This window comes from Oncorhynchus masou, unplaced genomic scaffold, assembly GCF_036934945.1.
Source record: "Oncorhynchus masou masou isolate Uvic2021 unplaced genomic scaffold, UVic_Omas_1.1 unplaced_scaffold_965, whole genome shotgun sequence".
NCBI classification, from domain to species: Eukaryota; Metazoa; Chordata; class Actinopteri; order Salmoniformes; family Salmonidae; genus Oncorhynchus; species Oncorhynchus masou.
Genome location: NW_027016152.1, coordinates 136554 through 151649, shown reverse-complemented (window position 1 = coordinate 151649; position 15096 = coordinate 136554). Strand labels below are relative to the sequence as shown.

The 15096-nt window shown below is 46.9% G+C and overlaps 1 protein-coding gene across 1 annotated transcript in view; it reads left to right on the top strand.

Moving 5' to 3' along the window:
* LOC135538445 (large ribosomal subunit protein bL12m-like) overlaps positions 1 to 10023 on the top strand; it is a 10424-nt gene extending 401 nt beyond the window's left edge. Inside the window, exons 2-5 of the mRNA XM_064964347.1 lie at positions 2215 to 2407; positions 5884 to 5958; positions 7339 to 7476; positions 8095 to 10023. Coding sequence (XP_064820419.1) covers positions 2215 to 2407; positions 5884 to 5958; positions 7339 to 7476; positions 8095 to 8211 — 523 coding nt within the window. The 3' untranslated portion in view covers positions 8212 to 10023. The remainder of the gene's footprint in view (positions 1 to 2214; positions 2408 to 5883; positions 5959 to 7338; positions 7477 to 8094) is intronic.
* Positions 10024 to 15096: the final 5073 nt, after the last annotated feature.

The following is a 15096-nucleotide window of genomic DNA, read 5'->3' as shown; positions in this document are numbered from 1 at the left end:
CTTTGTGAAGAACGGATTTTATGATCAGCCGGCTAGCTAGCCAACCGCAATGCCACCTATTCCTCGTTAGCTAGCTAGTGAGGAACAATCTTGCAGCCAAATGGATTAATCCGTCACGGGGAATGTGTTGTAAAACCAGCTAACTAACTTGTAATCTAGAGCGAGTAGACTCTGCAGTAAATAACGTTAGCCAGTTCCATGGACCAAATGCACCTCGTTCCTTCCTTATGAGACGTGCCAGTCAAGGTCATGTGTTTCTTGTATGGCATTTGTGTTTAACTTTGACAAATGGTTGTCATATCCTGTACCTTGCTAGAGCTTCCCTCCCGTTTCTGATTGGTGATTTGTATAGATTTTCACCATTGTATAATGCTCCTGTCGACCTTACCGTGGCAGTTGTACAACTGATTCAGGGGGGTTGGGTTAAATGCGGGTGACACATTTTGGTTGAATGCATTCAGTTGTGCAACTAACTAAGTATTCCCTTTCCCAACTGAACCAGGTGGAAAATTAGGATGAGAAATAGCAGCTAACTAGCTACTGCGATAGTACTAGCTGGTGGATTTGAAGAATCTTTGAGAGATCTGTGACAACATTGAATCACTCATTCCCTTAGGCCTAGAGGGTTTTACAGATGGGACTCAAAAGGCCCCTAAAGTCACATCCAGGAGCCTAAATCTAATTCATTAGTGCATAGTTGTAAATTAATTTGCACCAAAACTGTCCATTTAAACCAATAGAAACCAAACTATTTTAGGTGGATGCACGCTCTACAGAGGAAACACTGGATTGAATGTAGAGGTCGACCGATTATGATTTTTCATTGGAGGACCAAAGGAAGCCGATACCGATTTAATCGGCTAATAGTGACTATTACAACAACATTGAATGAACACTTTTTTAAAATGTTAACTTAATTACATAAATAAAATCAATTTAGTCTCAAATCAATTATGAAACATGTTCAATTTGGTTTAAATAATGCAAAAACAAAGTGTTGGAGAAGAAAGTCAAAGTGCAATATGTGCTATGTAAAAAAGCTAATGTTTAAGTTCTTTGCTCAGAACATGAGAACATATGAAAGCTGGTGGTTCCTTTTAACTTGAGTCTTCAATATTCCCAGGTAAAAAGTTTTGGGTTGTAGTTATTATAGGAATTATAGGACTATTTCTCTCTATACCATTTGTATTTCATATACCTTTGACTATTGGATGTTCTAATAGGTACTTTAGTATTGCCAGCCTAATCTCGGGAGTCGATAGGCTTGAAGTCATAAACAGCTCAATGCTTGAAGCACAGCGAAGAGTTGCTGGCAAACGCAGGAAAGTGCTGTTTGAATGAATGTTTACGAGCCTGCTGCTGCCTACCACCGCTCAGTCAGACTGCTCTATCAAATATCAAATCATAGACTTAATTATAATTAACACACAGAAATATGAGCCTTAGGTCATTAATTTGGTCAAATCCGGAAACTCCTTTAGAAGACAAAGTTTATTCTTTCAGTGAAATACGGAACCGTTCTGGCACCGGGTGGCATCCTTAAGTGTAAATGTTGCTGTTACATTGTACAACCTTCAATGTCATAATTATCTAAAATTCTGGCAAACTTTGTTAGGAAGAAATGGTCTTCACACAGTTCGCAACGAGCCAGGCGGCCCAAACTGCTGCATATACCCTGAACGCAAGAGAAGTGACAATTTCCTGAGTAAAAAAAAAAATCATGTTAGCAGGCAATATTAACTAAATATGCAGCTTTAAAAATATGTACTTGTCTATTGGTTTTAAGAAAGACATTGATATTTATGGTTAGGTACACATTGGTGCAACGACAGTGCTTTTTTCGCGAATGCGCTTGTTAAATCACCCGTTTGGCGAAGTAGGCTGTGATTCGATGAAATCATTAACAGGCACCGCATCGATTATATGCAACGCAGGATAAGCTATATAAACGAGTAATATCATCAACCGTGTGTAGTTAACTATTGATTATGTTAAGATAGATGCTAGCTAGCAACTTACCTTGCATCTCAGTGCAAGAGGCGTCACTGCAGTACCTGGTTCGAATCCAGGCTGTCCAGGAGTCCCATAGGGCGGCGACACAATTGGCCCAGCGTCGTCCGGGTTTGTGAATACGAATGTGTTCTTAACTGACCTGCCTAGTTAAATAAAGGTTCAATAAAACAATACATTAACTGTGTGATTTTGTTTCCCCAGGCAGGAGCTCCAGACACCAACGTCATGTGCCCTCCGAACACTCGGGACCAGCCCAGCCAGCCTTTCTGCTGTCATCGCCGCCCCCCCTCTGGATGGAGCCCCCAAACAGTACCCCCCCAAAATCACCCAGCTGGTACACGACATCACCAGCCTCACCCTGTTAGAGGTGTCAGACCTCAATGAGCTCCTCAAGGTATGGAACTGGAACATGTAGATTAACATAAGGAGACGTGGACATCTGAGTCAGTGTCCTATATATAACACACAGTACATAGCACAGTGTCCTATATATAACATAGTACTTAGCACAGTGTACTATATACAACACATAGCACATTGTCCTATATATCACACAGTACATAGCACAGTGTACTATATATAACACACAGTACATTGTCCTATATATAACACACAGTACATAGCACAGTGTACTATATATAACACACAGTACATAGCACAGTGTCCTATATATAACACACAGTACATAGCACAGTGTCCTATATATAACACACAGTACATAGCACAGTGTCCTATATATAACACACAGTACTTATGTAGACTGTGTAGATTAACATAAGGAGATGTGGGCATCTGAGTCATTTAGCAGACGCTCGTATCCAGTGCCACACAGTCAGTGTCATAAATTATAGCACATTGTCCTATATACATAGTTCTAGTATCTACCTCTATACCATGGTATCTATATATACACTGCTCAAAAAAATAAAGGGAACACTTAAACAACACAATGTAACTGCAAGTCAATCACACTTCTTTGAAATCAAACTGTCCACTTTGGAAGCAACACTGATTGACAATCAATTTCACATGCTGTTGTGCAATTGGAATAGACGACAGGTGGAAATTATAGGCAATTAGCAAGACACCCCCAGTAAAGGAGTGGTTCTGCAGGTGGTGACCACAGACCACTTCTCAGTTCCTATGCTTCCTGGCTGATGTTTTGGTCACTTTTGAATGCTGGCGGTGCTTTCACTCCAGTGGTAGCATGAGACGGAGTCTACAACCCACACAAGTGGCCCAGGTAGTGCAGCTCATCCAGGATGGCACATCAATGCGAGCTGTGGCAAGAAGGTTTGCTGTGTCTGTCAGCGTAGTTTCCAGAGCATGGAGGCGCTGCCAAGAGACAGGCCAGTACATCAGGAGACGTGGAGGAGGCCGTAGGAGGGCAACAACCCAGCAGCAGGACCGCTACCTCCGCATTTGTGCAAGGAGGAGCAGGTGGAGCACTGCCAGAGCCCTGCAAAATGACCTCCAGCAGGCCACAAATGTGCATGTGTCTGCTCAAACGGTCAGAAACAGACTCCATGAGGGTGGTATGAGGGCCCGACGTCCACAGGTGGGGGTTGTGCTTACAGCCCAATACCGTGCAGGACATTTGGCATTTGCCAGAGAACACCAAGATTGGCAAATTCGCCACTGGCGCCCTGTGCTCTTCACAGATGAAAACAGGTTCACACTGACCACATGTGACAGTCTGGAGACGCCGTGGAGAACGTTCTGCTGCCTGCAACATCCTCCAGTATGACCGGTTTGGCGGTGGGTCAGTCATGGTGTGGGGTGGCATTTCTTTGGGGGGGCCGCACAGCCCTCCATGTGCTCGCCAGAGGTAGCCTGACTGCCATTAGGTACCAAGATGAGATCCTCAGACCCCTTGTGAGACCATATGCTGGTGCGGTTGGCCCTGAGTTCCTCCTAATGCAAGACAATGCTAGACCTCATGTGGCTGGAGTGTGTCAGCAGTTCCTGCAAGAGGAAGGCATTGATGCTATGGACTGGCCCGCCCGTTCCCCAGACCTGAATCCAATTGAGCACATCTGGGACATCATGTCTCGCTCCATCCACCAACGCCACATTGCACCACAGTCTGCCCAGGAGTTGGCGGATGCTTTAGTCCAGGTCTGGGTGGAGATCCCTCAGGAGACCATCCGCCACCTCATCAGGAGCATGCCCAGGCGTTGTAGGGAGGTCATACAGGCACGTGGAGGCCACATACACTACTGAGCCTCATTTTGACTTGTTTTAAGGACATTACATCAAAGTTGGATCAGCCTGTAGTGTGGTTTTCCACTTTAATTTTGAGTGTGACTCCAAATCCAGACCTCCATGGGTTGATTTAAATTTGATTTCCATTGATCATTTTTGTGATTTTGTTGTCAGCACATTCAACTATGTAAAGAAAAAGTATTTAATAAGAATATTTCATTCATTCAGATCAAGGATGTTATTTTAGTGTTCCCTTTATTATTTTGAGCAGTGTGTGTATTATTCCACAGAGTTAATGTATTTTTATTGTTTAACCTTTGTTTAACTAGGCAGGTCAGTTAAGAACACATTGTTATTTACAGTGATGGCCTAGGAACGGTGGGTTAACTGCCTTGTTCAGGGGCAGAATAGCAGATTTTTACCTTGTCAGCTCGGGGATTCAAACTTGCAACCTTTTGGTTACAGGTCTAACACTCTAACCACTAGGCTACCCTGCCGCCCCTACACTCTAACCACTAGGCTACCTGCCGCCCCTACACTCTAACCACTAGGCTACCTGCCGCCCCTACACTCTAACCACTAGGCTACCCTGCCACCCCCACACTCTAACCACTAGGCTACCTGCCGCCCCTACACTCTAACCACTAGGCTACCTGCCGCCCCCACACTCTAACCACTAGGCTACCTGCCGCCCCCACACTCTAACCACTAGGCTACCTGCCGCCCCTACACTCTAACCACTAGGCTACCTGCCGCCCCCACACTCTAACCACTAGGCTACCTGCCACCCCTACACTCTAACCACTAGGCTACCCTGCCACCCCTACACTCTAACCACTAGGCTACCTGCCGCCCCTACACTCTAACCACTAGGCTACCCTGCCGCCCCTACACTCTAACCACTAGGCTACCTGCCGCCCCTACACTCTAACCACTAGGCTACCTGCCGCCCCTACACTCTAACCGCTAGGCTACCTGCCGCCCCTACACTCTAACCGCTAGGCTACCTGCCGCCCCTACACTCTAACCGCTAGGCTACCTGCCGCCTCTACACACTAACCACTAGGCTACCTGCCGCCCCTACACTCTAACCGCTAGGCTACCTGCCGCCCCTACACTCTAACCACTAGTCTACCTGCCGCCCCTACACTCTAACCGCTAGGCTACCTGCCGCCCCTACACTCTAACCGCTAGGCTACCTGCCGCCTCTACACACTAACCGCTAGGCTACCTGCCGCCCCTACACACTAACCGCTAGGCTACCTGCCGCCCCTACACTCTAACCACTAGACTACCTGCCGCCCCTACACTCTAACCACTAGTCTACCTGCCGCCCCTACACTCTAACCACTAGTCTACCTGCCGCCCCTACACTCTAACCACTAGTCTACCTGCCGCCCCTACACTCTAACCGCTAGACAACCTGCTGCTTATATTAACTGGTACCCCGTATATAAAGCCATGTTATCATTACTCATTGTGTATTTATTATGACTTGTTTTACTTTATTATTTCGACTGTCTGTCTCTCTGTATTGCTGGGAAGGTCTCAGTCAGCATGTCACTGTTGGTCTACACTTGTTGTTAACGAGGCATGTGATGAGTAACATTTTGATCGGCTCAATGACTTCTCCAATAAAGTATGTTTTAATTTTTTTTGTCCCAGAAAACCCTGAATATCCAGGATGTTGGGATGATGCCAATGGGAGCCATGACTGCAGCAGCAACACCTGCAGCTCTGGTAAGACAGGGATTGTTTCAGTGTGTTTCTGTGTTTTATTCAATACGTTTATCAAGCTTCTTTACCGACGCCCCGTGGTTACCCCGCCCTTACACGACGCCCCGTGGTTACCCCGCCCTTACACGACGCCCCGTGGTTACCCCGCCCTTACACGACGCCCCGTGGTTACCCCGCCCTTGCACGACGCCCCGTGGTTACCCCGCCCTTGCACGACGCCCCGTGGTTACCCCGCCCTTGCCTGACGCCCCGTGGTTACCCCGCCCTTGCACGACGCCCGTGGTTACCTCGCCCTTACACGACGCCCGTGGTTACCCCGCCCTTACACGACGCCCCGTGGTTACCCCGCCCTTACACGACGCCCCGTGGTTACCCCGCCCTTACACGACGCCCGTGGATACCCCGCCCTTACACGACGCCCGTGGTTACCCCGCCCTTACACGACGCCCGTGGTGCCCCGCCCTTACCGACGCCCGTGGTTGCCCGCCCTTACACGACGCCCCGTGGTTGCCCCGCCCTTACACGACGCCCGTGGTTGCCCCGCCCTTACACGACGCCCGTGGTTGCCCCGCCCTTACACGACGCCCGTGGTTACCCCGCCCTTACACGACGCCCGTGGTTACCCCGCCCTTACACGACGCCCGTGGTTACCCCGCCCTTACACGACGCCCGTGGTTGCCCCGCCCTTACACGACGCCCGTGGTTGCCCCGCCCTTACACGACGCCCGTGGTTACCCCGCCCTTACACGACGCCCGTGGTTACCCCGCCCTTACACGACGCCCGTGGTTACCCCGCCCTTACACGCCGCCCGTGGTTACCCCGCCCTTGCACGACGCCCGTGGTTACCCCGCCCTTGCACGACGCCCCGTGGTTACCCCGCCCTTGCACGACGCCCCGTGGTTACCCCGCCCTTGCACGACGCCCGTGGTTACCCCGCCCTTGCACGACGCCCGTGGTTACCCCGCCCTTGCACGACGCCCGTGGTTACCCCGCCCTTGCCTGACGCCCGTGGTTACCCCGCCCTTGCACGACGCCCGTGGTTACCCCGCCCTTGCACGACGCCCCGTGGTTACCCCGCCCTTGCACGACGCCCCGTGGTTACCCCGCCCTTGCACGACGCCCCGTGGTTACCCCGCCCTTACACGACGCCCCGTGGTTACCCCTCACCCCACATGACTTGATCTAGGAGGTGCCCCTGCAGAGCTCATTGGCCTTCTATCTATAAAGGCTATAACCTTGTTTAGTTTCAATGCCCAATGCAAGCTTCTTTACTGCAATGCAATCGTTGTGCTTGACTGTACACATAAACATGTCATGTAGTGTCCTCAGGGCGTAGATGGAGCATGTTTTCACCTGGCATTGTGTTCATTCTGCTCCTTCAGGCAGTGGAAGAGGACGTGGCACCAGTCAAGAAAGAGAAGACTCACTTCACAGTAAAACTGACAGAACTGAAGGCAGCGGAGAAAGTGAAACTCATAAAGGAAGTGAAGAACTGCATCCAAGGCTTGAACCTGGTGCAGGTCAGATGGTCTGTTTGTCTCTGTGTGATGTCACAGCCAGACAAGGATTCTTCAGTTCTTTCCTGTCTTTCTAATCATTTGTCCATTCCATCTCTGACCACATGTTCCAGTGTCCACGCTTAAAGGAGTCAAATCAATCTGAGACCTAGGATAGCTCTGGGTTGGAGGCCTTTCACTCTGTGGTACTGCTCTCTCTATGTATATAGTAGGTTAAGAAGTTGGAGACCTTTCACTCTGTGGTACTGCTCTCTGTATGTATATAGTAGGTTAAGAAGTTGGAGGCCTTTCACTCTGGTACTGCTCTCTATGTATATAGTAGGTTAAGAAGTTGGAGGCCTTTCACTCTGTGGTACTGCTCTCTATGTATATAGTAGGTTAAGAAGTTGGAGGCCTTTCACTCTGTGGTACTGTTCTCTATGTATATAGTAGGTTAAGAAGTTGGAGGCCTTTCACTCTGTGGTACTGCTCTCTGTATGTATATAGTAGGTTAAGAAGTTGGTTGCTTTGTGTTATTGTTACTGTAGATCACTGATCTCCTCTGTCCTCTACCAGGCTAAGAAGTTGGTTGCTGTGTGTTATTGTTACTGTAGATCACTGATCTCCTCTGTCCTCTACCAGGCTAAGAAGTTGGTTGAGTCCCTCCCCCAGGAGATCAGAGCCAATGTGTCCAAAGAGGAGGCGGAGAAGCTGAAGACGGTCCTGGAGACAGCAGGGGGCACTGTGGTGCTGGAGTAGACCGTCTCTCCTCTCTCCATCCCTCCACCCGACTGACCCCATCCACCGTCTGGCTGCTGTTACTCCTGTCTATCTTTCTGTTGTATACAGCAGGAAAAGAACAAAGGAACCAATGCCTTGGAAAAGGAAACTAAAATCTAGCCTTTTTGACAACGTTGCTGTACTAGCTACCAACTGGACGGTGTGGGGCGGGAGAAACTAAAATCTATCCTTTTTGACAACGTTGCTGTACTAGCTACCAACTGGACGGTGTGGGGCGGGAGAAACTAACTCAGACTGGACTCCTCAGGCTCAGAGCCTGAACGCACCCGCCCACCGCCCGGCCGCTCGTCAGTTCCCTCGCCCGTTTGTCTTGTTTGTTCGTCTGTCTGGCTGGCTCTGTCCCGATTCTCCACCCTTCTCCCGAAGTGTGCACTTCTCTTGGGTTCTTTCTCGAATTTGGTTTAACAATGGTGGAAACTCAAAACTCCCTCAAGCCAATGTTTACCTCAGTCCCATGTTTAAAAGTCCACGACTGGGAATATGAGGGTACAGGAGAAGGGTGGATAATGGGTACTTTTGCCCAGCTATCAGTCTGGTACTTTTGCCCATTGGTCTGCATTCAAGCTGGACTTGGCCTCATGTCTGTATTCGTCTGGGGGTGAGTTTCCCTGGAAGCCTCGTCGTTAACGTGGCATGTTATTTCCCCTGACAACCCAGCCTCCACGGTGACACCATTGAAATATCTACGTTTGACTGTCTGTATTCTCCAGAGGAGACTGGTGGGAGGAGCTATAGGAGCACAGGCTCATCGTCATGGCTGGAATGGAATTATGGAACGGCGTCGAACAGGCGGTTTCCATTGGATTCCATTAATTCCATGTCAGCCATTACAATAAGCCTGTCCTCCTATAGCTCCTCCCACCAGCCTCCGCGGGTATTTTATGTGCGTCAATGAACCAAATTCGTCAAATGGACATTTGGCTGGTTGTTCTATGAGTGGTGTGAGTGGGTCATCAAGAGGACTGAGGTACCACGTTGGCAACCAAGCTTTTTTTTTTAGAACCCCTCCCCCTGACTGGTAACAGACTCGTGTTATCTAGAACCGGGAGAACGGAGCTGTGTCTTCATTACGGGTTGGAACCCGGAACAGAACTGAAAAGCCGGAAAATAATGTAGTAGCAGAAACTGAACCTGGAACGAAAGTGATCCATGCTGTTCCGGAACAGAACCATTATTTTAAAAGCATGGGAACCGGTTAATAACGTTCTTTTACATTCCAGGCGTTGTTTCTACTCTCACAAAAAAACGCAAACAAAGTGCCAAGGCAAAGCCCTCACTCTGTCACTCAGAAACATATTCCAGGATCTGCCTGCAAGCTGAAACTCTGTACCAGTGTGTGTGCATGTTTAGGCCCCCCCCACCCCTCCGGCTCTATCCGCACTGATTGGTGAAGTCATTTAATTAGCTAAATGTGAAGGGGGGGGGGCAGGTTGATTTTAAAGGTTATAAAAGGAATAGGAAGGAACGCTATAAACCGGTACTTTTGTTTGGTTTGAACCGGTTCAGAACGTCATTTTTCCGGTCGGAACAGTGGAACGTAACAGTTGAATTTGTATTTTCCTGTTCGGAACGATTGGAAAAAATAATTTTGGTTCCAACCCCTGGTCTTTATACTGTATGGCTGATATAGGATCAATGATGAAGTGATTTAAAAAAATAAAACAAGTTACATTTCTTTGGTTGGTTGAATATAATCTTACATTGGATCACATTTGACAGATTGTGCTGTAAAGACTAAACGATTATTAAATAGTACCTATGTGAAATGTATTCATAATGATGGGATTACATTTTTTTTTTATGTAAAGCTTTGTTTGGTGTTCGACATGTATATTTTGAATTCATTAGAATTTGAAACAAAGGGCAGTGTAATATGTAAAAGAGACACTAGGGGGCAAAAGAGAGCTGTGCTGATTCTCCCAGACCAGGGCAACTGGCCTGATTCTGTAGGCCCGTGGATCAATCCCTCCCCCAAAAGGTAAGTCCTATGGGATCTCAACTTACTGTTGAGTTATAATAGTAGAATACACCAAGGTGCAATTTAGAAACGTGGTTTTACATCAGCAGCTTTTCTCTTTATGTCGGCCACTGACAGTCACTCAATCAGCCATGTCAACTAAACATTTAGATTGGTAAATTAGTCTATAGAGGCCAGCAAGCAATCATGGTCAAAACATGGGGTTTAGTGGTTAGTGTTGGACTAGTAACCGAAAGGTTGCAAGTTCAAATCCCAGAGCTGACAAGGTACAAATCTGTCGTTCTGCCCCTGAACAAGGCAGTTAACACACTGTTTCTAGGCCGTCATTGAAAATAAGAATTTGTTCTTAACTGACTTGCCTAGTTAAATAAAGATAAAATAAAAAGTGACCAACTGGGGACGGCAAACATTTCTCTCCACCCAATGGCAAAATGTGTAGAACTGCAGGAAATTAGCTTTTAAAATGGCACATTTTTCTCTCCAGTTTGGGCTGTTGTGTTGACCATATTACCGCCACACCAGCAGTCACAAGACCAACGTGACTCTATGTGAGTCACAGTAATCTCCTCTTGTGCACTCTGGACATGCCTTGGTAGAACCCAAAACATGGTCCTTGTCGATGTTGTTTCAACGCCTTAATACAGCATTGCTTTCTAAGGTGATGATTCATTAAAAACACCCATAAACATGTTAGAGCTTGTAGATATGCCTATATAACCCCCACACACGAGAACTAAAGTAATGATGTATACAATACATCGCCTACTGCACTGCATAATTACTAAAGGCAGAAAAACATTACAAAACATTTATGTAAGATGTCTTTGTTACATCATTGGTCGGGCCTTTACAAAGGCTGGTAATGGCCTTTTGAGTGATTGTATTATGATGCTGTTGGATGGACTGGTTACCTTATGCTACGATCCAGACTGTCTCCATGAGTCTGGGAGAGAACATATAGGTGATGCTGTTGGATGGACTGGTTACCTTATGCTACACTCCAGACTGTCTCCATGAGTCTGGGAGAGAACATATAGGTGATGCTGTTGGATGGGCTGGTTACCTTATGCTACGATCCAGACTGTCTCCATGAGTCTGGGAGAGAACATATAGGTGATGCTGTTGGATGGACTGGTTACCTTATGCTACACTCCAGACTGTCTCCATGAGTCTGGGAGAGAACATATAGGTGATGCTGTTGGATGGACTGGTTACCTTATGCTACACTCCAGACTGTCTCCATGAGTCTGGGAGAGAACATATAGGTGATGCTGTTGGATGGACTGGTTACCTTATGCTACACTCCAGACTGTCTCCATGAGTCTGGGAGAGAACATATAGGTGATGCTGTTGGATGGACTGGTTACCTTATGCTACAATCCAGACTGTCTCCATGAGTCTGGGAGAGAACATATAGGTGATGCTGTTGATTCATTGATTGTGCAGGGTGGCTTACAGAGTTAGCCTACAATTATTGTGAATTTCTATTTGATTTTATAATAGCCTAGTTATAGGGTATATAATAGCCTAGTTATAGGGTATATAATAGCCTAGTTATAGGGTATATAATAGCCTAGTTATAGGGTATATAATAGCCTAGTTATAGGGTATATAATAGCCTAGTTATAGGGTATATAATAGCCTAGTTATAGGGTATATAATAGCCTAGTTATAGGGTATATAATAGCCTAGTTATAGGGTATATAATAGCATAGTTATAGGGTATATAATAGCCTAGTTATAGGGTATTTTATATCTTCATAATTAATAGGCTGACATCACCTTTTAACTATAGAATATCTCACCGCCGTGTTTCCATCTCCTCTCCTTCATTTCTTTTTTTCAGCTCGCAGAGAGAGGGGTTGTCAACAGTTTAATTAATTATGTTTTGTGAATTTTTTTACTTATCGATGTTCCTGAACAGATTCCACTTGGTTTTCCTAATGAAGTACTGGGTAGTTTCAGGAACAACGTTAGAGAACCCGTGGAGGTTGATGGTTGATGCGTGGAGTGACCTAACCGGAGGAGCGAACCAGGCACCGTTGAAAAGGAACCGGCGGGAAACGGCCTCCCATTTACCTCTTCCAGTGTATACAGATGGTATCTATTTCCCCCTGTTCCTGCCCATTTCATAATGGGCCATTCTAAATCCAAACTCATTTCAAATATTAGCAAAAGCAAGATTAAATTGAGAATAGTCTGATGGGTGAAAATATGATCACTTGATTAGAGAAGAGGGTGTGTAGCCTGATGCAAGGAACTGAGTGCAAGACCTTCTCAGATCGTCAGTATCCTGTAGTCGCATCTCGGAACTGAGTGCAAGACCTTCTCAAATCGTCAGTATCCTGTAGTCGCATCGCGGAACTGAGTGCAAGACCTTCTCAAATCGTCAGTATCCTGTAGTCGCATCGCGGAACTGAGTTCAAGACCTTCTCAGATCGTCAGTATCCTGTAGTCGCATCGCGGAACTGAGTGCAAGACCTTCTCAGATCGTCAGTATCCTGTAGTCGCATCGCGGAACTGAGTGCAAGACCTTCTCAGATCGTCAGTATCCTGTAGTCGCATCGCGGAACTGAGTGCAAGACCTTCTCAGATCGTCAGTATCCTGTAGTCGCATCGCGGAACTGAGTGCAAGACCTTCTCAAATCGTCAGTATCCTGTAGTCGCATCATGCAGCCCGTTTGTGTTGATTTCTAACACATTCTAAGGTTTGTATCATTCACCACTAAAGTTGCCAAATAACTCAATCTAATGTATAGAACATAGCCACTTCATATATGCACCTCCTCTGGAATGTAAAAAATATTCAGTAATATTCTTTTTACTATAAAATCGTATAATATAAAATGACATGGGCCATATAAGTCTATCCTGTCAGATAAATGAACAGGCCTACATTTTCTTCATGTGTTTCTTTAGACCAGCCCCCCCAGGCTAGGAGGAGGGGGGGTGTCACTGCTCTTCATGCAGTGACAGTCAGTGGAGGGAGAGAAGGAGTGGGTGTCAGACAGTCAGTGGAGGGAGAGAAGGAGTGGGTGTCAGACAGTCAGTGGAGGGAGAGAAGGAGTGGGTGTCTCCTTACTATTTCTTGCACCATGTGTTTCTGTGTATCTTCTCTGTTACCCCACATACCACTGACAGCTTATGAAAACCACGCTGGTCTTAACCAGATGGGCTCCAGGCCCAGTTTAACACGGGTCCATGACATGTTGCACTTGTGTTATATCTCAACACAATATAATCATAGCTGTGTAATAACGTGAGAAGTGACGTTGTTGTTGTTGTTTGTGAAAACCTTTGTCCATTTGACCTCTGTCAAGCCGGGTTCTGAATGTTTTTCTAAACCCTCGACATCTTTGGGTCCACTGTCTGCCAGTCTGACCGGAAACCAAAATTGGTTCCTCGGTTTAGGTTCTATTGAAGCCCTCTTACAGGTCAGAGCCCAGTACCGTAGGTCATCTACAGCTATGTAGAGGGCAGCTGTATTCCACAACACTACAGGAGCAGGGAGGGGTCTTGGCTACTATTTTTACATCAGTCACGTAGGCCACACTTCCACTCAGGGTGGAACCAGCTGCGTCCAGTCTTGGCACGAGATGGTAGAGCAAAGTAGAATTCTCTCCCACCCTCAAGACACATGGGTAATGTTTGACCAGCAGACGGATCCTCCTGCACAGTAAAGAACATTCTGATCTAGTGTCTATTCTAACAAGTATTTGTACAGAGGAATATTTATTACAGAGTAGTTGAGAAAACCTGCAGAGACTCGTATAACCTTGTCTCCTGAGTTGGATCAGAAGTGGTCAGTGGCCATCATGAGACACAACACGTTCAGTGACATGCACTTGTTTTCCATGCTGGGAAGATTGGCACAAAACAAAAGCCTATTTTCCCTGGTTATTCTGGCAGTGTTGGCTGGGCCCATGCTGTATGTCAAAGTTGTGGAAAGACTACGTGCCTACGTTGAATCATGTTTCCAGTGCGCGCTAGTTTCTAAAAAGAGCACACCCACTTGAACACCAGCTGACAAGGCAAATTAGACTGCTATTACACAGGCAGCCCAATTCTGATCGTTTGACAATTATTTGCATATCTGATACATATCTGATATATCTGGTCTTTACCTTAATGTGTAAACAGCAACAAAAACACATGGAATCTCATCTTTTGACTTGGATTTATACCTGCGTTTACACAAGCAGACCAAATTCTGACATTTTTTCCCACTAAGTGGTCTTTTGACCAATCAGATAAGCTCTGAAAAAGATCTGATGTGATTGGTCAAAAGACCAATTAGTCGGCTTCCCGAGTGGTGCAGCGGTCTGTTGAGGCATCACTACAGCCTGGGATTCAATCCCAGACTGTGTCATTACTGGCTGTGACCGGGAGTCCTATAGGCCGGTGCACAATTGGCCCAGCATCGTCCGGGTTAGGGGAGAGTTTGGCCCAGCGTCGTCCGGGTTAGGGGAGAGTTTGGCCCAGCGTTGTCCGGGTTAGGGGAGAGTTTGGCCCAGCGTCGTCCGGGTTAGGGGAGAGTTTGGCCGGGGGATCTTTACTTGGCTCGTCGTGCTCTAGCGACTCCTTGTGGCGGGCCGGGCGTCTGCAGGCTGACTTCGATCGTCAGTTGTACATGTTTCCTCCAACACATTGGTGCAGCTGGCTTTCAGGTTAAGCAAGTGGGTGTTAACTGTCTAGTTTAAATAAAGATTTGGAGGATGGATAACTTGGCCTTCTCTCCCGAGTCCGTTGGGGAGTTGCAGCCATGAGACAAGATCGTTTTCAAGAAATTGGGGAGAAAAATTGGGTACTTTTTTTTGTTTTTGATAAAAACCCTATCCTCCATATGTGATCTTTGTCTGGATGCT